Source organism: Phaenicophaeus curvirostris, chromosome 4 (assembly GCF_032191515.1).
Source record: "Phaenicophaeus curvirostris isolate KB17595 chromosome 4, BPBGC_Pcur_1.0, whole genome shotgun sequence".
NCBI lineage: Eukaryota > Metazoa > Chordata > Aves > Cuculiformes > Cuculidae > Phaenicophaeus > Phaenicophaeus curvirostris.
The window spans coordinates 5,047,395-5,072,293 of NC_091395.1; the positions used below are offsets into that span (position 1 = coordinate 5,047,395).

Below are 24,899 nucleotides of genomic sequence, written 5' to 3' on the forward strand. Positions count from 1 at the left end.
ATCTGAGTAATCCAGCACTGTTCTTCACACCTTCTAGCAACAGTGATCTGAACACCTGCAATTACAGAATATTATAACAAATGGCTCAGAATAACCCGAAGTCTTTAAGTACAACAATCATTATATAACACATTAATACTGTTAAAAATTCAGAAATCTAGAACTCCTTATGGGCAGATCATGCACAGCATTGACTCAGGTCAGCACTGCTGCAATGTCAATACACCTGGTACAAGATTTCCTTAAAACCTCTGGAATTCAGAGTAAATATTTCCATTTCATTGGAAAATTTGTGACGGGAAGAAATCTGAAGCATTCTAATGAGCGCATGATCTCTAACTTGAATAATAAAAAGGAAGAGTTCTGGATGAGGAGGAGCAGAGAAGAAATGCAGGGGGAAAGTAGGTTAAACTGCTTCAATACACCCAGTAGCAATGGGTGTTCTAGAAGGTCTAGAATTGGTTTTGGAAGAATTTAGTTTTGGAAGTCCAAAGCTAGTTTTGGAAGAATTTCTTCTGCTTTACAATCAAATATGTCTCAAGGTGTGTCAGGAGAAGTTTAGATTGAATATTAGAAAAAAAATCTTAATCAAAAGAGTGGTGAAGCATTGGCAGATGCTGCCAGGGGAAGCAGTGGAGTCTCCTTCCCTGGAGGTGTTCAAAAACCCAGTAGATGTGACACCTGGGGACACGGTTTAGTAGGCACAGTGGTGTTGGGCTGATGGTTGGACTGGATAATCTAGGAGGTATTTTCCATCCTTAACAATTCTATGATTCTAAATGCCTTGCTTCAAGTTCCCAAGAACTGGATAAAGGTTTTCTACTGTCCCATGTGGGACTAAGTTGGATTTCCGCCAACAGAGGCAGCTTTTGTTTCCCTGTGGGCTTGTCAAAGGCTTTCTGCCAAAACTTCCTTTGAGAGAAAACTGCCCAACAAACACATATTTTACCAGGAAGATAGGGCTTTCCACTAATCTTGGTTTTGGGCTTTTTTGTCCTTTTCCCCACCCCCTACCCCCAGAAAGCTGAAAATTTTTCATTTACTTGAGTAAATCATTTGTTCTTTTTTTGTGGGTTTCCAGTGAAGACAAACAGAATGAGAAACAGCTACAGCTTGCCTGGCAAGGCAGCCTGCATATTGCTGAGAAACCTGGTGATATCCTGAGGCTAAAATAACACAAATTATGATGGTCTCCTTCTACCCTAGCAGCAACTTGCTATAATTTATTATACAGCCTGTCCTTACTTATTTTTTGTCAGTGCTCTCTCCTCCTTTTATTCCCCCAACAGAAACACACACACAAAAAGATAATACTGAGGTGATTTTATGTAGACATTGTTCAAATCTGGGAGGCACAGGTGCCTCTGGGTAAGCCTGGGAATAAGGCTGACATACTGTCAAGAAAACCATTAGAATGTGCAGCATGTGCAGTGTGATCCTGCAATGGCAAGATCATGTTAAAGGTATGATTTATGTGGATAAATCTGGAAATATAAGACTATGAGGACATTTGCTCTGATGTGCTCTATAAACTGAAATGCTACCAGAGAGTGAGGTGTAGCAATGTACAGTAACTTCTTTCATGCTTGAACAATCAAAGAAGGGCCTGAGTTTTAGTGTGAAAGTCCCAATATCTCACAGTTGTGATGTCCCAACAGTTTGCAAGGCAGCAAAATGGACTGAGAGGCCCCTTCAGACCCTTTAAAAGGAAACTCAGTGCACTTGTCTGTTCTCTTTGAATGCTAACAAGGAGTCTGTTTAAAAAATTACACAATCGGTTGACCTGTCTAGCAATTCATGCAGCTTTATTACCACGGTACATTTGTGCTTTTGCTTTTTGACAGAAATCACTGACTTTATGGAATGGGTAGCAGTTTCTCTCCTGTGGCAGCTGCAATGGTAATCTAGGATAGAACTGACCCCAAATTCTCAGGCACTTAATAAAGATTATGCTATTTCAGAGTTCATATGTTGCTATAATTGCTGTTTATGTGTTTTTTGAAAAAGACCCTCTAAATTCTTCCTAGCATCCACATTAAATATTTACATTCAGGCCTAAAATGTCTTGTAAAATTTTAATAGCACAGCCTCCTATTTAAAAAAAAAAACAAAAAACAAACCAACAACAAAACCCTGATCCAAATCCTAGTGCATATATGAAGCAAAACATTATAAACACTGTTTAAACTGTCACTACTTCCCAAGTACAAGGATGTTTATGCTCTTGCCTTAGGCGAGATAAACAGAGCAGCATACCACTCCATATTTGTAAATGTTAACTCTGCAAGGTAGAAACTGGCTTCCCTATGCACCAGGCTTCTGTTTCTTCACTGCTCTAAAAGCCATAATATGACATATGGGTATGGATAAATTGAACCAACAAAGTTATATATGGCCACACCACAGATAAACATGCAGTCTCACTCTTTATTCCACATATTCCATATGATCCTGACTCCAAGAGACTTTTCAAACTAGCCCCCAGAGATGCATCTCAGGTACCAGACCAGTTCTCTAATCCTATATGGGGGATAACTGCATGGGTCTGTGAGACAGTTGCAGATTCCAGGGTGACATATATCAGAAGTGCCTTTCCTAGAGTCAGTGGGGACTGACTCTGCTGCTGTGAGTGTGGCAGAACTATATGATACTTTAAAAATTGTCAAGAAAATGCTATGAGAATTAATAAGGATAATGACCTATGAAGTCAGCGTTATATAAGGCCAAAGTACTCCCACCAAAAGGCAGAAGATTGAGAGCAAAGAACCCAAGGACAGCCCTTTTATGTGTATGTCTCATTCTAAAATAGACTCCTGCAAATATCCTGGTTAATATAACACACTCTTTGCCAAATATGTACTTTAAAAATAGTAGTCAACTCTATGGCATACCTTGAGTGGCGTTAAAGCTGTTTAGATTTTGTTATACAAAGACTATGATAAGTTATAACATGCTGCCAGTGGAAAATGAAGTGAAACAGCAAAACCCAAGCTGCATAAAAATTCTTGAATGAGTATTTAACAGGGAAGGTTAAACCATAGCAAGCGTGTCTTGACTTCAATAAATCAAGGCACTTATTCAGATGACTAAACATGGATTGAGGATCTCCAGTGATTCTGGTGTTTATAGTTTGGCAACTAAACCTACAGTTGGGCATCTAAGGAAAAGCGTCCAGTACACCAAAAGCCTGTGTGCCTACAGTTCCAACAGCATGTAGATGTTGACATTCTGCCCAAAGGAGCTTCAAGTTATATCATAAAATCATAGACTGGTTTGAGTTGGAAGGGACCTTAAAGATTGTCCAGTTCCAACCCTTCTGCCATGGGCAGGGACAACTTCCATAAGACCTTCTTTTCAAATCTTGGCATAGATTTCAGCTCTAGTAGTCTCATTTTGGGAAAAACTAATAAGATTTTTTGAGTTAATGCTAAACTCTCATCAATTGATTGTTGTCTCAGAGTTCTGTCTCCCTTTTTTTGAAGAAATTCCAGCCTGTTTGACATCTAGCGCACAAGCTTGGTGAATGAGAGTTTTTTGTATTTGGTAATAGTGGCCAGAACAGTATTAACTTCAACTGGGACAAGATATTAATTTGTGTTACTAGAAATTTATGATCAATAATGCTTTTTCTTTGGTATAGACAAAATTAAGTTGAGGAAATGGTTGTTGCTGTTTTCAAATGAACACTAATTGCACAATCTGGAATTTGTTTTTGACTCCTTGTAGGTTCGCAACAAGAGCAAAGCAGCTAAGGCTGGACTGTGTGAGGGAGATGAGGTGGTGTCTATCAATGGCAAACCTTGTGGAGACTTAACCTATGCAGAAGTTACCGTTCTGATGGAAAGCCTGACTGACGTCCTGCAGATGCTTATCAAGAGGTACAGGGATGCTCAGAATGCTTTGGTACAATTCTGTTCAGTGAACCACTTGGAAAATGCTGATTTTGAATGCACTGATTTTGCAGACATATACTGTGAGCTTCTGATAGTCCTCTTGTTTATGTCTGTAACTCTGCTTGCCTGTGTGGAAAAAGGAGGGAAGATAGAGTATTTGATCTGAAGGAATTAATGTATATAATTTCAATAGTAAAGTTCAGGCATAGAATTAAGAGCACAGTCTCCAAATGTAATGATTTTATTTCTTATTAAGTATTCTTAATACTTACAAGGTGTCCACTACCATATCTGCATACTGCAGAGTCTTGAGTTCAATTATTCTTTCCATCCCTTTGAAGTAGGGAAGTGTTGTTATTCCCCACAGATAGGGAAGTGAGGCTTACAGAAAGCAAAGGCTGTATAGATGGAGAATGTGTGTTATGCAGATAGGCTTTGATGATGACATGGCAAATGGTCTTCTTGGGTGGCAAAATGCGTTAGTAGTCAAGAGGAGGAGAGGGCCTGGAATGATGAATTCTATTTCTGTAGCTGTTAACACTTCACTAGGTGAGGGGGGAAAGTCACAGCTCTCGGGGTCTCAGCTTCTCCTTTTATAAAATAGTAATAGTAAATCTCATCTTTCTTTGAAAATGCTTTAAGTTTCTTGGAGTAGAGAAGCTTGGTGTGTACTTGCAAGCAAGCCAGCATCACTGCTCACTGCACATCAGTCCATTCTAATGACTGTTCTATAATTGTCATCAGTGGAATGCATGCAATCTTGAGTTCAGAACCACCACCAGGAAGCATATTCTCCTCCAATTTTGTGAAATCAGACAAGGCAAACTCTGAATTGCCTTCACTGTGGGTAAGAAGAGGAAGAGAAGACCTGAGATTTCCACACTCCTTGTAAGGAATTCTGGCTCCCCCCTGAGCTACTGCAGTTCCTTGTGTTTTCTCTCCTACAGCCAGGACCATGAGGAGAGAAAGGGTCAGGATTCATCTCAACAGTTTACAGAGCAGTGTCCCTGGAAAAGCTGAAAGGACTATGATACAAAAAAAAGCACTTATCTCTGGTTACCAGAGATGTCTAAACAGCACGCAAAATTCCCCTGGGGTTTCTACAACCTGCTCAAAGGAGCTTTCCTAACATGTCTAGTAGTTCAAAGTTACAACTTGCCTTCAAAACAAGATGCTTTCAATGCGTGCTCATTTTACTTATAACAGACATTTTTCATGGCTTGCCTGTGCACGTTGTCTTGGGCTGAGTAATGGATCAATGTGATGAGATCAGGGGAACAGTGGCAGCTAAGCTTTACGTACAGCTTACCTTCTCCACAGCGCACAGTTCTTCTTTCTGGTTCTGCAGTGTACTACTTGAATGCTCCTCATGTCATATCTGCATTTTTTCGTTTTTAATTCATAACATGCCTACTGGATCTTCACTTGTGAGACTGATATTTGGTTGGCCAGCTGTCTTCTTTGCAGCCGTAGAAACAGCTCCATATGCTTTGACTCCTGCCTGTTGCTGCTCTGTAACTGATATTTCAGTTGCTCTGAAGGCTGCAGTATGCTCTAGCTGAAAGTGACAGCACATCATCCATTCACTCCATTGGCCCTGCTGGAATGCGTGGTGAACAGCAAGACATATCCTGAAAATCAGACCCAAACCAGTGTGCTCAGACCACATAATTCAGTGTTTCATAGAATGGAACTGTCTCTGTTACAAATTTTAAGCAAAGTGCAGTTGCTCAACACTCTGAAAGCAACCAAAATGTTCTAAAGGAATTCACCATGAGAATCTTCGTATTTCTTCTCATCAGCTGATCTCCTCTAACTCCCGGTCCCTACTGTTAGCATCATCCACGGAATGGGAGAATAAACACTTCTCTTCCCCTGCCACCTCCTTTGTGGGTAGCAGCCCTCTCAGCACTACCACCAGAAGGATTTTCCAGGAGTGTTTTAGCATCCTCTGAGAGCAACGAGAAGGAAATTCTTCCTTTCCTGAGAAGCCACTTGTTAGCAGCCATCTCAAGAAAATGCTGGAAGCCATAAGGAAAGAGGAATGCCTAATTAATGTGGTGTTCCAATGATGATCTTTATTTCCAAGTATCCTTACCTGGCAGGGAAAGATACTTCTGGGGAAGCTTCTGACTGTTCCTGAACTATTTGCATGAAGGATGAGCTTTTCATAGGCATTCATTGTTGGCCTAATTCTGCTTTTGCAAAGCTTACTGGGAGGGAAATTAGGCCTTTGATGTCTACAAAAAGTTCTCCCAAACCTCTGTAAACCACAGTCAGTTACTGGCTAGCAATGCCCGCAAAATCTTTGGTTTACAGGATGAAAGGGAAGAGACACCCTACAGGGCAGGCACTCTCCAGATGCCATGTGAGGGAGCAACTCACTGACCTTCCCGCTGAACAAATGTATCTGGGAAACATTGAGAATGGGGACAGATACAGAAATGCTATCCTGCCATTCCCACATCATCGTTAGCAACTCTTGAGCTACTGCTGAGTCCATGAAGAAAATTTCTAGGGGGAAGAAGGGAGTGCGCGCAGTGCATACCAAAATGAAATGCACCATGTAGGGAGAAAAACATGATTGTGAGACAAACTCTGCTGTGCTGGCTCCATGAATTCTGCTTCCTTCCTGGAATTACACCAGGAGTGTTGTTCCTGCAGCGAGCTGGAAAGATCTGAAACAAAAATAATAATTTGACAAAACAGAATCTTAAATGACAAAACCAGAACAGACCCAGTGTTTTGCCTCTTGACACAGGGGTGCACATTTATGCTTCTATAGAGTAGATGTACATCCATAATTAGCAAGGCCCTTTTAAGGTGGAAATGTTTCTCACACATACACACAATCATGCAGCTACCAATAAAGGCTGACACTTCAGTGGCCTGGCCTCCAGTCTCATATCTTACAAGGAAATGTTTACAGATTGCTGTAATTCATCTGTACTTGAGAGTAATACAATTGATCATCCAAATAGCATAATATGATGGAATCCAGCAGCACTCACAAGGACCTCCCTAAATTAAAATTTGCTGACCTTTACGTAGCTCCATATGTGGTTTAATGGATTTAAATTTAAATTTAAAACACATTTTGTGCCATTTGAGGCATACCCAGACAGCTACAAACAGTATGCTGCATGGCTAGAAAAGCAAGGGATATTGAAGTCTCTTCAGTGCATCGACAGATTTATTTCTTCTCTTCTTTCTTCCAGCCTTTCTTTGTAGGGGGTTCCAAAGTTTCAGAAAACCTATAATTCACTTTTGATTTCAAAAATTTCCATAATACTTGATATTAATACTTCACCAAGGGTACCTAATGCTTCCCCTGTTTGACAAAGCATTTTCCTACTTTCTAGTCAACAGAAACCTTTAAGAACACGCTGGAGTCTTGCTGTACAGAAAAGGTTTCTTCTTGAATTAATAGTAGTCAGTACAGTCTAGAGTACTGAAAGAAGAAGAGAGAGAGTTCTCTAGGAGTCCTAACACCAGTAAAACAGTCAAACTGGGCCAAAGGAATGAATAGCTTAAAAACGGAGCTACACTGAGGTATTCAGTGAGCTTCAGGAAGTCAACGTAACGTTTGCCAGTTAGAAATATATGGCTTTTAATAACTAGGAAAAATTGTATGTGTTTACTTCCCTTTTTCAGTAGGTCACTGGAATAGGCCATGATATATAAGGTGATGATCCTTACAGGAATTCTTTGAATATGTATTTTAAGTATTCGTTTCTTTCCCTCTGATCCTAATCCTGTACTTACCTGTTCTTTGGAGAATACGCTATTTGGGACAGGAACTATATGTGAGGTTGGTGCCTAAAACAGTAGCAGTAGTAGCCATAAAGCCAAAAGTTAAGCCCCCTTCTGGTGTCACGCAAAGTTAATTTCCTCAGGTAGATGTGAGATCTGAGGAAGTATTGTCCCAGAAGTCCCAGTAGCATTTGTCCGGAAACACTATAACAGAAATGTGTCTGTGAAAGCATACTGGTGTTAGGAATGATAGAATTCAACATCGCAGAAGGATGGCAGTGGGATCATAATTCTACCACAGTTGTGTAATTTCCTCCCATTGAACTGTTTAGTTGAAGAATTCTGTAAGATACAAAGATGCTTTAATTAAAACCCCTACATTTTGGGAAAATTCTATTTAAATGGATCTGCTAGAAGGTACTACAACTAATATAGGAGGGAAAATACTATACAGAAATTTCTTTTGTAACTGTACTTACTATTGCTGTGCTTACAGCATCTATATTTCTTGAATTACTTGTTTATTACTTGTGCAGATCCTCCCAAGGAATAAATGAAAACTTGAGTGCTGAAAGAGAAAATGGAAAGCCCAACAACATAAAAAATGAGGACTACAGGGAGAGTACCACACTGGAAATTAACACAGCAAAAGAGATACGCCATGGAGATTTGTGCATCACAGAGATATATAGTGAGACTCACCAGGAAGCAGGAGAAAGCAACACAGACTTTTCTGAAACAAAACAAGAGACCACACAAAGCCACAGAATTACTCCTAAAGTGATAGGCACCTCCAAAGTGCTCATGCCACATGAAGCTGTGTTCAGAGGGAAGACAGAAGAAAGGCCAGGTACTATGGTCGAGCTGCAGTTGTCCCTCTCAAATGACGCACACAAGGGCACCAATGCTCCTGCTGTGACTCTCTTAGGGGCAGAAAAATGCACCCCTTCAGGAAAAGGACCCAGTGTACAAGATGGGACCAGCCCTGTAATTGCAGTTCCCTTGGGCGTGAAAGAGGGCAACATCCAGTGGTCAAGCAAAGTCGTCCAGTTTTCTAGTAGCAAAGAGGTCAAGAGGATCCCAGGTGCAGCTCCATCTCTCCCCAGGGTGGAGGTGATCCTAGACTGTTCGAACAGGGAGAAGGAAGCACCCAGGTCTGTAGCTGAAAGGGGGTGTGTTGATTCTCAAGTGGAAGGAGGGCAGTCAGAAGCACCTCCTTCCCTCCTCTCCTTTGCAATCTCATCAGAAGGCACAGAGCAGGGAGAAGACGACCAGCACTCGGAAAGGGATCACAGACCTCTCAAGCACAGGGCAAGGCACGCAAGTAAGTATGTCCCATCTAATCATTTGCACTGCCTGAGGGGATCTTTTAGAACTTTAAAGACAATTTCAGAATTTAGACTGCATTAGGAAAAAAAATGTTTAGAGATTTTTTCAGAAGTTTTCTAACTTTTCCTCTCTCTTTTTCCTTTTGATGATATTTCTGTTCCTGCTTTATATATTTTTTCAGTTATACAATGCTCCTGGTGGTGAGCCAAGAATATACCCGTGCCTTAACTGTGCTGAATAACTTTGCTTAGAAGACTTCCACTTTGAAATTAACTCATGACTTTGTCCAACTAAAAATACTTACAGCTCCAGAAAGGACTGAATTCCACTGGTACTCAAATGTATATTCAGAGGCAATCTGTAGAATATTAACAAGAAAAAGAAAGTTGCTTGCACATGTCTAAATGAATCCTGTGAATTTCTCCTTTTATAGCAAAAACTTTGTGTTGCCATTTGCATCATCTAAAATCAAAGCCATGCCAGTGCCCTTAAATTTAATAAAAAGGCTCATAGAAAAGCTTGATGTTGCCTGCAGAAGAGACTTTGACAGACACCAGCATGTGTGTAACTGTTACTTGATCCTTCCAGTTTTGTCAGTCTTCTCTAGACTGTAAAGTGAAGATGCTATTTCTTCTGACTCCCATACCCTGAGGTCAGTTTCAAAACGTGTCCAAGAAGTTTACATGAAAACAAATTTCCAACTGGATCCAATACCAATTAAATGAGTGTAGCTGCATGTTATTGATTTATTCATCTGCTTCTTTATTTATTTATTATTTTATTCATTCGGGACTTTTCTATTGGTTGCTTGCTCTTTCCCAGCAATGTTAAGAATCCTGTCTGGGGATTTAGTAGCAGTATGTCAAAGGTGCCTGAATGTGTGCAGTGATATACTGTAGCAACAAGCTATTTCATATGCAGTGTTGGAATTAGTCTGCTAACCCGCTGCTAATTCCTCTGTAAGCATATTTTTAGCATGATAACCATTTGTATCTTATTGGCAAGTGGATTAAGCAGTTACTTATGCCTAAGCGTCTGTATGCAATCCACATATTTTTGGTATATTAAATGAAGGATAAAAGAAAAGTGCACATGCTTTACAATTTGGCTGCAAAGTCAGAACCAACTGTGGGACTGCATCTGTCTTAGAGAATGACTTGTAGTGCCACTCTAACGAGGCACAAGTACAAAGAATGAACTACATAGTACACAGCAAACTCTGCTTCCAAGTTCGATAGAGACTCTGTCCTCCTATCTGAACTATGACAATCTCAATTTCTTCTAATCTAGTGGTAGGTCATTATCCTTAGGAACGAACAATTTAATCTATAAAAAAGTTTACTTTGTTGTTGTTGTTGTTATTATCATTATTATATCCACACATTAGGGCAAATTGCCAAGCTCAGAGGAATAATCCATGTGCAGCAAATACTATGAATGTTTCTTGTAAAATTAGAAATGTAACACAGCATTTAAGTCTAAATTAGATAAGGACATTTAGTACAGATGCTTAATCTCTTTAGCAGAAATTTTCTCTGAAAATAGTAATTGATTTATACTTACCTGAGCAGGTAACATTTCTTCTGCCATCTGTTTAATCTATTGATTAAGTAACTATTCAGATGAATTAAGAAAAAATACATGAGCAAAATGAAAAGTTTCAATCTTTTCTTTCCACAGAACTGTATGAGTAGCTGCTGAATCCCCTTCTTAGCAAAATACCCACTGCTGATGCAAGTAGCTTGTTCCAAAGCACAGAACTTACATTTTGAAGGGTGATCCCTTCTGTCTGCAGAGGCACTCTAACTCTAAAGCCTGTACTTTTGGAAAATGTCCTCGATGACTACTTTGGCATTGGGATTGCCAACTGGGATTTTTTGGCATTGGGATTGCCAAAGGACTGGACCAAGGATTTAGTGATTTGGCCCTCTCAAAGTAAAATAATACAAATTGCAGGTTTGGGCACCACGCTCTTTTCTCTTTTATAGGTTCTGGTGAGAACCATTGCTTCAATTGCTGTCATCTGGCATAGGGGCAAAACTCCAATCATCTTTAATAGGAGAAGTATCAGACATGGCTAAAAGGATCATTAACAGAAAATACATCACATGGCTTTCTTTAATGAGTTTGCTCTATACATGCTAGCAAACTCTACTAAATAATTTACTGTTCTGTTTTCATATATCAGAGGGATGCTTTTTCCTTTTGAAATTAAGTAGAATAGGACTGTTGATTCAGCCAGGAACAGCTTTAATTTCTAGCTTTTTTAAAGGGAGAATATATTGAGGCTGTCATTCATGAGATCTAGTGATAGACCATAAGGATGAAAACCAATAAATTATGCTTTAAGAAATATGTATTATTCACATATGCTAGCAAATACTCTTGAGAAGCTAGTTAAGCCTACTCCATTCAGTTCTTAAATGTGTATTCATTCTAGCCACATTGTCCAAATAAATATTATGGAGCTCTTATATCCCATAAAAATTTGGATTATGTTTCAAACAAAAGATTAAGGCTTGTTGAAAGACTAAAATCTGCTTTCATTGAGTACCACCGACAAATTCCCATGCCTTCCAAGGAGCTGAAAGTCAATGCTGATAGTTTCTGTATATGCCTTTTCAGATGCATAATTGCATTTAAATAGCTATTATACAGAAGCATACTGACTTTTATCAACGGTACACATGTTGTAATGCGTATGAGTAAAATAAACACATAGAAGGCAGAAGGTGCTGCCACCATCAGACAGAATAGTCTCAGTTTCATTTGGTCTCGGATATTAAGCAGCCAGGGGCCTGCCTGGCTGGGAATGTTTGCTGTAAGCCTAGGAACTGTGGTCGAACACTTGGTCAATACCAGACTGTAGAAACGGAATAAATGAGAAAATACTGTCTGCCTCATGCTGCTGAGATTACTTATGGGAATCCATAACACTAGAAATAAAGACACACGTAACGTTCCTGTTAAACTAAGGAAGTTCTAAAGAAAGTGACGTAGCCTTTGGACTCGCATGGGTGTGACTCTAGGGAATGCTGAGTATGGAATTTAAAACATAGATGATATTGTGGGAAAAGCTTAAGTATGATGACCTCTCCATGCGAAAGAAAATAAGTGTTTTAATATAGGAGAAAGGGACAGCAGATTAATTTCAGAACAGGTAAATGCAGAACAATTTTTTTATTAGTCTCCTTGTATTTTTCTGAGATGCGTACAATTAAATGTGTGCTCCTTACACAGGGCTCCGGCGAAGTGAGAGTCTGTCAGAGAAACAGGTCAAAGAAGCCAAATCTAAATGTAAAAGTATTGCACTGCTGTTGACAGCAGCTCCCAATCCCAATTCCAAGGGGGTGTTGATGTTCAAGAAGCGTCGCCAAAGGGCGAGGAAATATACTTTAGTTAGCTACGGTACTGGGGAGTTAGAACGTGACGAAGACGAGGGCGAAGAAGGTGAAGGTGAAGGTGAAGAAGGGGACAAAGAAAATACTTTTGAAGTGAGTTTGCTTGCAACAAGTGAGTCAGAAATAGATGAAGATTTCTTCTCAGACATTGACAAGGACGGTAAGATTGTGACATTTGACTGGGACAGCGGTCTACTTGAGGTTGAAAAGAAGACAAAAAGTGGAGACGAGATGCAGACGCTTCCAGAGAGCACAGGAAAAGGGGCCCTCATGTTTGCCAAGAGGCGGCAGAGGATGGATCAGATCACAGCTGAGCAGGAGGAGATGAAGGCACGCACAGCGCATACAGAGGAACGAAGGGAAGCCAGCATGTCAGAGAGCTTCCAGCAAGTAAGCTCTTCAGTTTACCAAACAAAAGAGGAAGAAATGTCAAGACAGCAGACCTCTGTGAGTAAAACCTACACAGACATGAGCCAGAATCATAGCAAAGTGGTACACCAAAATGGCTTTGGCTTAGCACCAGACGCAAACCTCTCTTTTCGGTCCTCTGAAGCTCAAAGAGCAGCATCTTTGAATAAAACAGCTAAACCCTTCTCTTCTGGCGTTCAAAATCGAGCAGCTGCACCATTTTCACCCACAAGAAATGTCACTAGTCCTCTTTCAGCACCACCCCCTTACTGCTCTATCAGCTCACCCCCTGGGGATTTGTACAGACCTGTTTCAGCTCCTGTAGCCAGCAGAGCTGCCCCAGCTGTGTGGTCACTCACCGAGCCAACAGAACACATAGCATCCAGAGACGAAAGGATTGCGGTGCCAGCCAAAAGAACTGGGATACTGCAGGAGGCAAAGAGAAGAAGCACTTCAAAACCTATGTTCACTTTCAAAGAAGCACCCAAAATAAATCCTAATCCTGCCCTGCTGTCCCTTGTACACAATTCAGAGGGAAAAAAAGGTACTGGAGCTGGTTTTGAGTCAGGACCTGAAGAAGACTACCTCAGTTTGGGAGCAGAAGCTTGCAATTTCATGCAGACTCAAGCATCTAAACAAAAGGCCCCTCCTCCTGTTGCTCCAAAGCCTTCACTCAAGGTCTCTCCTACTGCTGGTACTCCAGTTTCACCAGTTTGGTCACCTTCAGCTGCAGCTTCTAACAAGGCTCCTTCTTTCCCAGCACCAGCCTCACCTCAGGCAGCATATCCCGCACCACTCAAATCTCCACAGCTTCCTTCTTCTCCTGCCCATCCCCCCAGTACTCTCGACCTAGCTGGTCCTTTCAAAGGGCCTCAGGCAACCCTAGCAAGTCCAAACCATACACCCAAGACAACGCCAGTCACACCAAGTGCCGGAGGAACAAAGCCACCCTTTGAGATGCCACCAGCTATGAGTGGAAGAGGAGCACAGTTATTTGCCAGAAGGCATTCCCGAATGGAGAAGTATGTGGTAGATTCAGAGACTGTGCAGGCAAACATGGCACGAGCCTCATCTCCAACTCCATCTTTACCAGCTTCTTGGAAATATTCATCTAATGTCCGAGCACCTCCACCCGTAGCTTATAATCCCATCCACTGCCCATCTTATCCTCCTGGTGCTACCAAGTCCTCAAAGTCCACTGCTGCTACCAAAAATACAAAAAGAAAACCTAAGAAAGGTCTCAACGCTTTGGATATTATGAAACACAAACCTTATCAGCTCGATGCATCTTTATTTACTTTTCAACCTCCTAGTACTAAGGAAGGCCTTAGTCTTAAGCAGACATCAAAGCTGTCCACTTCAAAGCAAGCTGTACCTTTAAGACCACCTAGTGCTGGCTCTCCTACTAATGCTCGGGCATCTTCAGTGTACTCCGTGCCAGCCTACAGTTCACAACCTTCGTTCCAGTCAAACGCCTCTATCCCAGTAAATGAATCGTACTCACCTACAGGCTACTCTGCATTTTCTAAGCCAGAAATCACCACATCTTCCTTGTTTACTGCTCCGAGGCCAAAATTTTCAGCAAAGAAAGCTGGCGTCATTGCACAGGTGTGGAAGCCATCAACTATTGTAGAGTAAACCTTATAGCTGAAACTTAGTGTCCATTTTGCTTGCAATCAGTTTTTTTGCAGTGGTAACCTGGCACAGAAATAATGCCAGCAGTATTCCTTAGCTTAATAATGTCAGATGTGTCACCTCAAACCTGGGTCCAAAATATTTGAACTGTTGTAAGGAATCAAAACAGACATAAATTTTAGCACATTTATGCATATTGTCATTTGCTTTATATATGTAACATCTTGAAAGGAATAGATACCATTGTATTAAGTAAGCAGGACACTAGGTTTTTGCTTTAGGACTACTGCAACAGACACAACAGTAAGCAACGTTCCCAGTATGTCAAATTAATAGAGAAGAACTTTCTTTCTTCTCCCCTGCCTAATGATGTTCTAATGACCTAGGGTTTTGAGGACTTTTTATTTTTTAAAGAAGTGCCTTATTAAATGATATTAATAGTAATATGTATTAGTAACATAGCATAAAATAGATACAGTGTTAGACTCTGACTGATCACTAGCAGAAAATAAGTGGATAGACCTTCCGCCGGCACAGAGCCCCACTGAATTCAAGCAGAATCTGTCCTGGCTCTAAGGTCCTTCCATGGGAACCTGGTTGGTCGGCCAGGGGCTTAGTTTGTAAGCCATGTGGATCAGCTGTGATCCAAAATCATGAATTGCCTCTGTGACTTTGCAGAGAATGTTCTATAAGAGATGTTAGAGTGTTTTAAAGACTAAAAGAAGTGGAAAGACAGCTGCAAAAATTGTTAAAGATTTCCCATTTTGGGGAAATTTCACATCCCAAGCGTTGATGTATTTTTAGCCAAAGCTTGCCTTGAATCCAGCAGGTAAGATAGAAGCCAGAAAACCAAAATTATTGAACAGTCAGAGAGGTGAGCTGGGTTTTGCAGATGCAATGTAATGTGTTAGTTTCTTGTGACAGCACAGTGACTGAGAACTGAAGGGATACACATTTCAAGAGTGCTGATTCTCACATCCAGAGAAGCATAAGCCACAGAAATTAGCACTTAACAGTAATTCATAAATATGACCATGTCTTCCTATTGGTCTCTTGTATATATTTTACTGTTTTCACTTGGGGCTTCACAGTGCTTCTTGTCACCTTAAATCTTTTTACTCTGGTCTTATACTTCCACCTTTTACTTGTCATACTGGGGACTAAGTATTGAAATACTGCTACTGTAGGAAATCTCTAAGAATTTGTGGTCTTGCAACCTGTTGTATAATATCACAGTGAATATACAATCTTGCTGAAATTAAGGAGCTATATTTGAATAGTTTAGCAGTCCTGTTAACATCAGTGGTGCTAGGTCTGAAACAAAGTGCTCTTTCACACAAAAATCCATCCCAAGTGTGAGGCTAAAGAATAAAGTCTCACTCTGTGAATAAAGGCAGCAGAATATGTTGATGTACTTGTTTAAACTATCATTTAGCCAGCTACCAGTTTATGGGTCTGTTATATCACAAGGGTTTTAATAGAACTACCTCTCTTGACGAAGAAAGCGTTTCCCAGTATGAACAAAATCTCCTTAGTTTGATCCCATGATGGTAACTCAAACTGCAACCAAACTTGAGAAGAATGTGTTTTGTTGTACATGCAGAAAGCAGTACAATAAAAGTCTAATCAAGCCAATAAAAATCACTCCTCTGAATTCTGAACCTCCAAAATTCTCCTCTCCCCTTTAAATTTTGGATTGGGATACCATTATGAGAAGCTGACCAAGTGATCCATCTCTCTCTTAAAATTCTGGGCAAATGATGGGAAATTTTGACAATAAAAGTAGGCTGGGAAACTCAAGAAAGAATTATACTGCATTTACCTAGAAATAAAAAGTAGCATTATTTTAATCCTTTGGAGATCTCCCTTCTATCTGTTTTCCACTGTCAATATCTGTATTTTTCCTCTATCATTAAACTTGTCCCTCTCCTCTCCGCCTGTTTTGGGGTTTTTTTCTTTGCTTTGGTTGCTATTTTTGTGTTTTCACTTACATGAACAGACTGACAGCAGATTTAAGGGGAAATCTATTTTCTATTCTACCCTGCTAATATGAAATCTCCCTTCCCTCCCTTCCTTTCCCTTTCCCCTTCCCCTTCTCCTTCTCTTTCTCTTTCTACTTCCCTTTCCTGCCTCCTTCCTTCCCCTCCAGCAGGAGTTACATATACTATTTGAGGTAGAAGTTTAAGATACTAGTATCTGCTTGGAATAAAGATACTCTACCAAAGATAGTGCTGCCACAGAGAGACATAGAAACCCAATCAGCCTCATATTGCCTTACCTATTTTTACTTACAGTCTCCTCCTGTAAAATACATCTGTAAATTATAATCACGTTTCCGCACTTGCTCACCCTACCACCCCAAGAATGTTTCCTTAATGAGGAGTTTTTTAGCAGTTATGTACTTCCACTACAAGTGTTGATGTTGATGCCTGTGGCTACCTACATAATACAGCAGCTCACACCACATGGCCATCATCTCCACTGCCTCAAGTCAGTAACTTTTGGAATCCATCAGCAGCGACTGAGTATCCCGTGTGAAATATGTGAATTACTTCTAGATTTACATGGGCCTACCTGGCATGCCATTTTCTAAGTAAGAAATAAAAAGCATTGTTATTCTAATTATCAGCAGAAGAAACAGGAGGTAAAACTGGGATATGACCTCAACCAAAGGAAGTCAGCTCTCCAGAAAGACAAAGGTCAAGTTAAGAGGAGCTAGAGGAGAGCTGTAGACTGAAACAAAACATTTCAGTTTCCCGAGTCATCTGTCTAGAACTAAATTCACTTGGAAGACAGAAATGCATAATAGTCATCTTTAAAACAAATTTGCTTTGTCTTTCATTTTCAGCCCAACTCAAAAATTCACTCAGGAAGTCAACTAAACCACATGCATGTTTCTAGCAATAGGCAAAAATTCTGCTTCTGTGACAGCAATATAAAATACAGCTTTTAGTTTATCTTCTCTTTACTTTGACCAAAAGAAAAAGCAGTGCATCTATGCTGAAAATTTGGATTTTGATCACATTTGGTATTTTATTCCAGGAGAAGTATTTCATATGTCCTACAGCAATAACAAGACAATTTTTAAAGCACCACTAAGCATTAAAAGTGAAAGCCCCCTTGATTCTAGTCCTCTTAACTCAGCTAGGACCTTTTGAAAATCATGTTCAAAGTCCAACTCTGAATCCAATTTCATACACACACATCATTCTACACATATAGTGCTTGGATCCAACTTGGCTTCAAGACTTTCTTTACTAATCAGGTAAGTCTGTGATTCTTATTAATATTTAGGAAGACAAGCCTACTTAAAGTGACAGTTTAATCCAAATGGTAATCTCTTGTGAAGCAGATATTTAGAGGAAAGCTGAGTTGTTCATTGTCATGTGTCCAAATTAAAAGCTAGCAGCGATGTCAAATATAGGTGAAATTTCAAGAAAATAAACAACTTGTGCAGAGAGAAACCACCTGAAACTCCACTTTGAAAGGGCAGTGATCTTTTCTAAATATTTTTCTGACAGAGCTATCAGAATTGTTTAATACAATATGACAAGGCTACTGAGATGCAATTGTTACGTTTACAATGTAAGTATATTTAACAGTGAATTTTAGGCCACCTCTAATAGCAATGCTTCCAGTACGCTCACATTAAAAGTGGAATTCAAGAATTTTATGTTGGTTTTAGCACATTTAATTATAGCACATGCTGGAGGTTTTATACTGAACCGGTTTGGATCTCACATTCTAGACAGCCTTTTCATTAAAACAGGTACCTCAGTCAAGGGTTTGCATACTTTCAGTCCATGATTCAGGTATAAAACTTGTTATAGAACCTGAATTGAAACGTTTTGTTTTGAATGGGAGCAGCTTTTAGACAGAAAGTTAAAATTTCTGTTGCACAAATAAAAGCCAAAATTTAGTTCTTGGACAAACTTAACCCCTCTTCTTTGCTTCACTCCCCTTCTCTAGGAAAACCACCCTAGCCATGTTCCTGCTCAGTTAAGGATAACATGAAACACACAGAAAGATATTTCAAATGTAGGAACATTTACAGACTAAACATCAAAATCTCTTACAATTCTTTTGCTTTCTGCTCTCTTATGGAAGAAATAATTTTAGTCAGTGTCCTAAGACAGCTGACAATATCCAGTGATAATAAGCTGCTTGGTTTGAAAAGCACCTGGCCAATGGACTTTATAACACACTCATATCAAGACTTGCAGCAGGGAATGCCTAGTTCTCTCCTAGACACACTTAAAATTCACTTTGAGATCAGTCAAACTTCATCTGAAATCTTCTTGCAACAACCCCAATTTTGTGCGCCTACCTTTATTTTATTTATTTTATGTTGTATGCCTCATTTTACATGAGATATTCAAGAGCTGAGAGACAAAACTAGCCCTAAAAGTGCAGTGTCCCATTTTGCTGCCACCACAGCACTCATGCGGCACTGCCCTTATATTCTTTTTGGCAAAGTGCTGCTATTATTCAAAATAAAATGAATATTCAGAATTTACACCAATTTGTACTTAAAGTAAAGAAATACTAACAGGTTGAGGTTTCATCAGGCACCAAAATTATGAAGTGAGGGGCTGGTGTGTGGAAAATGAGTGCTTAGTGGCAGAGGAGCAATTTTGACAGAAAAAACTGCTAGGATTAGAGGGAGCCAAGAAGTGGGGAAAAACTCCAGGAAAAAAGCAGGGATAAAAATACTGAATGGAGGATCATGAAATACTGAAGAAGAATGATCAGCAAGAAGGGTTTAATTATTCTGCACAGAGATAGCTGACTATTTCCAGCCTTCTGTTGAAATTTTCTAGATTATTCTTGGATGACAGAGTGCTCGCATCACTCGGCATGATTTTTTTCCTTTACAAAAATATATTGTGAAAGAGCCAGCATGCTAATACCCAGTAAAAAGAAAAAAGTGCACTTTTAAAAAAGCAGGCCCTATCAATCAACTATTGCTCTGAGACAACACGTTGTCCTAGATAGTTCCTATACATGAGAGTTTTGCAAAGTGCTAAGGTGAACTCTGATAAAAGATGATAAGCAATTACAAAGAGAACTTGACACCAGATGCTGTGACCTGGGTGCAGCACTCTTTATCAAGTATCCAGGACACACCTCAACAAAGAAACAGCCCAACCATCACGCTTTGCCGCTCTGTGGGGAACCCAATGCACACTATGAGGTTAAACAACAGCACTCTTTGCAACTGACAATTTGTAAAGTCTTTCTCCTGCCTTTTTCCAGCATCTTTTTTCCAGATTATGTAGCTTCAAGAATAGAAAAAGATTGGTTATAAAAAGATCCACTCTACCAGTCTTGCCTTTTTAACAAAATATGATGCAACATTCATTGCCTGGAGTCAAGCAGCCAGGACGCCATTTATCACTTCGGCAGTTTGGCATGGCAAGCGCAAGCCTTAATCACACAGCTTGGCATAATGTTATTTTAGAACAAGTCTACCCAGCTTGAAATAGAAATGTTATACAAAGAAGAAACTTGACAAGATCTTCAAAACCTTGTGTATTCAGAAGCTCTGAGTTACTCACCACTGGTAGATTCCTTAGGAAAATACATGAGCCTGCTAATTTCACAGCACACTTGCTGCCACCGTCACAGCTTCATAGCACCTCAACAACGACTGTTCTTACTTTATAAAAACATTACCTTTTGTGATTACCTAAGAAAGGAGCTGGAATCATATGAGTGCTGCATTTGTCAATGGCTTTTCAGGCTGGTTGCTTACTAAGGCTTTGAGGTTCAAATTAGACAGTAGGAAGAATTTCTTCACTGAAAGGGTTCTCAGGTACTGGCAGAGAAGGCCCTGGGATGTGGTTGAGTCCTCATTCTGGAGGGATTTAAAAGATGGGTGGGTGAGATGCTCAGGGGTATGGTTCAGTAGTGACAGGTACAGTTGGACTTGGTCTCAAAGGTCTTTTCCAACCAAATGATTCTATGATTCTATGGTTCTAAGGGAAGCACCTCAGTTTTCTTGTCAAATGATTTAAAAATCAGGAAAAATCCTGAAACTCAGTGAAATATTGAAGGATTTCTACAGGAGCAGACTTGAACTCTTCCCTTACAAGCTAAGACTAATCATATGATGATATGGCTTTAACATTTGCTTGAGTAAGGCTGTCAAAATATTTTCCTTTATGCAGCACGCTAACCAAGTGCCCTGTTATCCTCTGCAGTTTTCAGAGGAAAAGGTCTATTCCTGTTTGCAACGACCTCAACAAACTATTTTTAATTTCACATTATGGGGAGGATGACACACGTTTCCGAAGGGGCTTCACAGGCTTTTCAGACAGTAGAGGTTCCAAGGAAGGACAAACTTGATTCCTCTGGGAAAAGAAATTTCCCTGGAAGTCTGGAGGAAAGCATGTGCACAGGTTCTTTTCCCCAAATGAACCTTCTTTGCCCCATGAACTAATCTTCTTCTTTCCCTGGTCACCTATTGTAGCCTTGTTGCTAGCTACACAGGTCAATCTTCTGTGCTTTAAGCTTCTCATCCAAGCTCAGGAACCTTGGCTAACAGGTCCTTGTCTCACCACTCTCCAAGCCAATGCTGAATACGGATTTTCCTTCTGTACCAAGTCTTGCCAGCTCCTGCTTTTACTTTGTCCAGTGTCTTCTCTGTCCTTCCCTCGTCTGTTTCTTCCACCCTGTTGAAAATCGGCTTCTCCCCCCTGTATTCAAATCAGAAGTTCTCTCCCACAAGGCTGCCTGGGCCCAGGCAGGATGTCCTGGGCTCTGTCAAGGGGCAGCCAGCCTATTGAGCTCAGGTTCAATACACATAGGTAAGTCTGCATGGAAATATGAGACCCTTCATATACACAGATTAGTCTCCAACCAGTTTTAATGCATGTACTGGTATCATTTTTTTCAACAAAAAGGATGCTAGAATTCTGTGACAATGACACAAATTTTTCCCTGCTCTCACTCCTTGAAATGGCTGAACTCTATAGGTTCATTTGGTTGAAAGGCATCTGAAATGGTTGGATCATTTGGGGTGAAGTAAATAATAAAAACCTAAGACTGAAAAGTTCAGTTTCAAAAGATTTGATAAAGAAATTATAGGGACTGGATAGTTTCTCTTTTAGTTTAGATATGTTCCGCAACAACAGTGCTACCACCTTCAAGTATTACAATATAATTAATACTTATTTTCCCTGATTTTAGGAAAAAAAAATCATTAACCTTTACTCTATATAAATTTTGTTCATACAAAACAGCAAGGTCAGAAACTAGGACCAACTCTGCTCTTGTTTTTCGAATGCTTGTTCACGAATGTTTCACTTTCTAAGACCTACAAGGCTATGTAATATAAAAGTCCAGAAGATGGCAGCAAATATTCTCCTTACAAGAAATAAGCTGTCTATTCCAAAGAAAGCTAAGATGCCTGTGGCCAAAAAAGTTTCAGCCACTTACTTTTTATAGGCACAACTGTATTGTATTTTGATAATTGTATATAGATAAAGATTAAATGGTAATAGAAAGCACTTTCATCTACAGAGGTGCAAAGTGACCTACCTGCATCACTAATTTAGGACAGGTTAGCAGTTCTCTTGTGCTTCTTTTCCATGTAGTCATTTTTCAGTAGTGATGGCCTAATTCTAATCTATTACTTTGCTCTTCCACCATAACTTGACAACTAGAAAGGACTTCATTGTCAAATGTGGAATCTAAGTCAAAGCCTGTATAAGGGGATTGATGGTAACTGTTCCATGAGTTTGAATGCTAATGATGAAAACAAGATTGTTTTCACCTGGAGCAATACCACCAGTATAAACAAGCTGAACTTAAAATAAATTAGTCTCCAGTTCTAGAGTTCTCTATATGTGTTTGAAAGCAAGCTCTTCACAAGAGCTTTGACGAAGCTTGGATCAGATGTGAATGATGGGATTCTAACCTCTTACCAGTCTCAGTACAGCCACTGACAAGGCTTTAATTGTTAGACAGGTAAGACTCCCTGGCTCTCCAGCCATTAGTAACCCTGTTAATCAAAACGCTGCATTCCAATTTTAGCCTGCTATAAATTATTTCCAGAGTTTCAAATAGATGATTTTTTCTATTTTATTTCAAAAGTTTTGGTATTTCTGTTGTAAAGTTGCTGTAGATTTTACTCCAGAGCTGACAGCATTTCAGAGAGAAATTATTTTTCTCATTACATAAAGTTTAAATTATAAATGGTTTGGGATGAAAAAAGCTATAATAAGATGAGCAATATGTCTCCCTTCCATATACAGTCTAAAAATCTGAAGGGCTTCTTTTATGTTTAAGAAAATGGAAAGAAGGATAGAACTATAAGGCATAAACCCCAAGTATTACTTACTTTGTCCTACCATTTTCTCAGTGGTTTGGTCTCTAACTGCAGTAGCCATTATAAGTTCATAGATAGCAAATGAGAAATGCACCACCCTGGGCTTTTTATAAAGACGGAGTCATTTTTGAGATAGTACAACTGTTTTATCTACTTCCTCCTCCTTTGTCCCCATTTTGTGCAAACATTAGCCAGGTGAAATGTTAACTCAGGTTAGACCGTGGTTTGAGATGGGATTAAGGACCAAGACTATAATGAACAGATAAAAATAGAGCTGCCTTAATTACTTAAGACACCTCGCTCACTTTTTTTTGACTTAATCACGTGTGAGTCCACGCTGCAGAGAGCTTCACTGAGACACAGACTATTAAGAGTCCAACCCATTTTTGAAAACAGAATTCTTGATTCATTTTGAAAACATCATACATGTCTCCTAGGCTGGTGAGAAGGCAGTTTCAGTTGACTTGTTATGGAGATGTGCCACTAGAGACAGAAAAACCTAGTTTGGCAGTTCGATCTTGCAGCAGGAACCTTTTTGCTGTGATTTGGATGTGAGCTGAACCATCGAGAAGGAATAATCATTGATTACCTGTAGTGATACAGAATTTATTGAATGTCTTCACGGCACCCAATTTATCTCATCTCCAAACAAGTTACTTTGTACCTAACAAAGCTGTCCACTTGGGCTGTCTTTGGATAACCCAGTCAGTTTTTCTGTCAGGATGATGTGTCTTAGATGATGACTACTAAGCTGAAGCCTAGGAATGCACATGAATATGCAAGATCTAGAAGACCAATGAAATAAAATGCATAAGCTATTCTGGCAAATTGAAATCCAGTATTTTCAAATAGTACTTTGGCAAAATGGATGGGACTTGAAATAGATATGATTTGAAATACAAACACTTGTTCATTAAGGTCTTCCAAATAAAGGATACAGGAGATTCTCAAGCCAGCAAAACACTCATCCCTGAATCCGGTTGTCTGCTAGTTCCTGTATATTCTATTGTTTGATTCATATGGAGGGTTCTTCTATGAGGTCATTGAGGCTCTCTTCTGCCAGTTCCCTTTCTTTACCTTGTATGATAACAAAGTTATCCATAGAATCGTTTCCATTGTCATAAAATAATATCTTATTTTCCATTAATAATGTTGATTTTCTGTTGAATCTGATCAAACAGCTGTTCTAAAAAATGTAGAATTTACTATAATGTGAACATTTGATTTTGTCTACATCATTTCTGCTTTTACAGGTTAAATTTCTTCCTTCATAATTTGTTAGAATGCCCCATTTTTTCAGACAGAGTGAAATACATTTGATAACTCATTATTCTCTGGTTAAACCCTGTCAAAGAAAATTACCTTCTGCTTTATCACTAATAGGCCACAAGGATGCTTCTGCAACTTGATAAAGTCTGGGTAGTTCCTCTAAACATAACAGACTAAATATCTTTATCTGTCTTCAAATGACAGGTACTTTATGCAATACTTCTTGAATTAATATCATTTCACTCCGTAGCTCTAGAAGTCTACAAAGTATTCGCAGGGCTTGGAACTGGAATCTCCATTAAATAAAGGGAAATTTTTCTGTCTACTCAGCACATATGATGTTCTAGAATCCTGAAAGCAGTTTACGATGGATTCAGTGAAGAAAGAAATTGCAATACATTAGAGGAAGGAGAAGTATTCTGACTGGCTTGTCTAGGTCTATCACCTATTGGCCCCAAGCATGATCTGTTACCTCAACTCTTGATTTCCAAGTAACAAAAATAAATTCCTCCCATTAGGCGATGAAATGGAGGAACTTTAATCCATTCTTGACAGTATATAACTTCATCTATATGGAAAAAAATCTATTTTTTCCTTTATTCACTTACACTGATGGATAATTCTTTCATGTTTATCTGCTACCATCTTAGAGCACTCACTTGGGATCTGTCTATATGTGATCAGCTACATTTTAATGTTTGGTCACCTCAAAGCTTAAATGAGGATTCTTAAAAATTAACAAAGCTAAGCTGCCCAAAATGAAATATTTTTTTCGGGACAGAGAAGAACCTCATGAAAATTTGCCAGAAGTCTATGGGGACAGGATTAATAATGTTGGGGAGTTTCCTCTCTGGAACTGCAAATGGGGAGCAGCTGGTC

At 39.5% G+C, this 24,899-nt stretch overlaps 1 protein-coding gene and 1 long non-coding RNA gene across 2 annotated transcripts in view; one reads left to right on the forward strand and one right to left on the reverse strand.

Annotated features, from left to right (window-relative positions):
* SYNPO2 (synaptopodin 2) overlaps positions 1-24,899 on the forward strand; it is a 90,410-nt gene that overhangs the window by 61,227 nt on the left and 4,284 nt on the right. Inside the window, exons 2-4 of the mRNA XM_069855179.1 lie at positions 3,727-3,878; positions 8,183-8,970; positions 12,216-14,392. Of these exons, the coding sequence (XP_069711280.1) occupies positions 3,727-3,878; positions 8,183-8,970; positions 12,216-14,392 (3,117 nt within the window). The remainder of the gene's footprint in view (positions 1-3,726; positions 3,879-8,182; positions 8,971-12,215; positions 14,393-24,899) is intronic.
* On the reverse strand, positions 3,879-8,574 carry LOC138719791 (uncharacterized). Its single transcript, XR_011337300.1, has 3 exons — positions 8,438-8,574; positions 8,122-8,214; positions 3,879-4,011 (listed from the first exon to the last, which is right to left on the reverse strand). It is a non-coding gene; the product is annotated as an uncharacterized lncRNA (long non-coding RNA).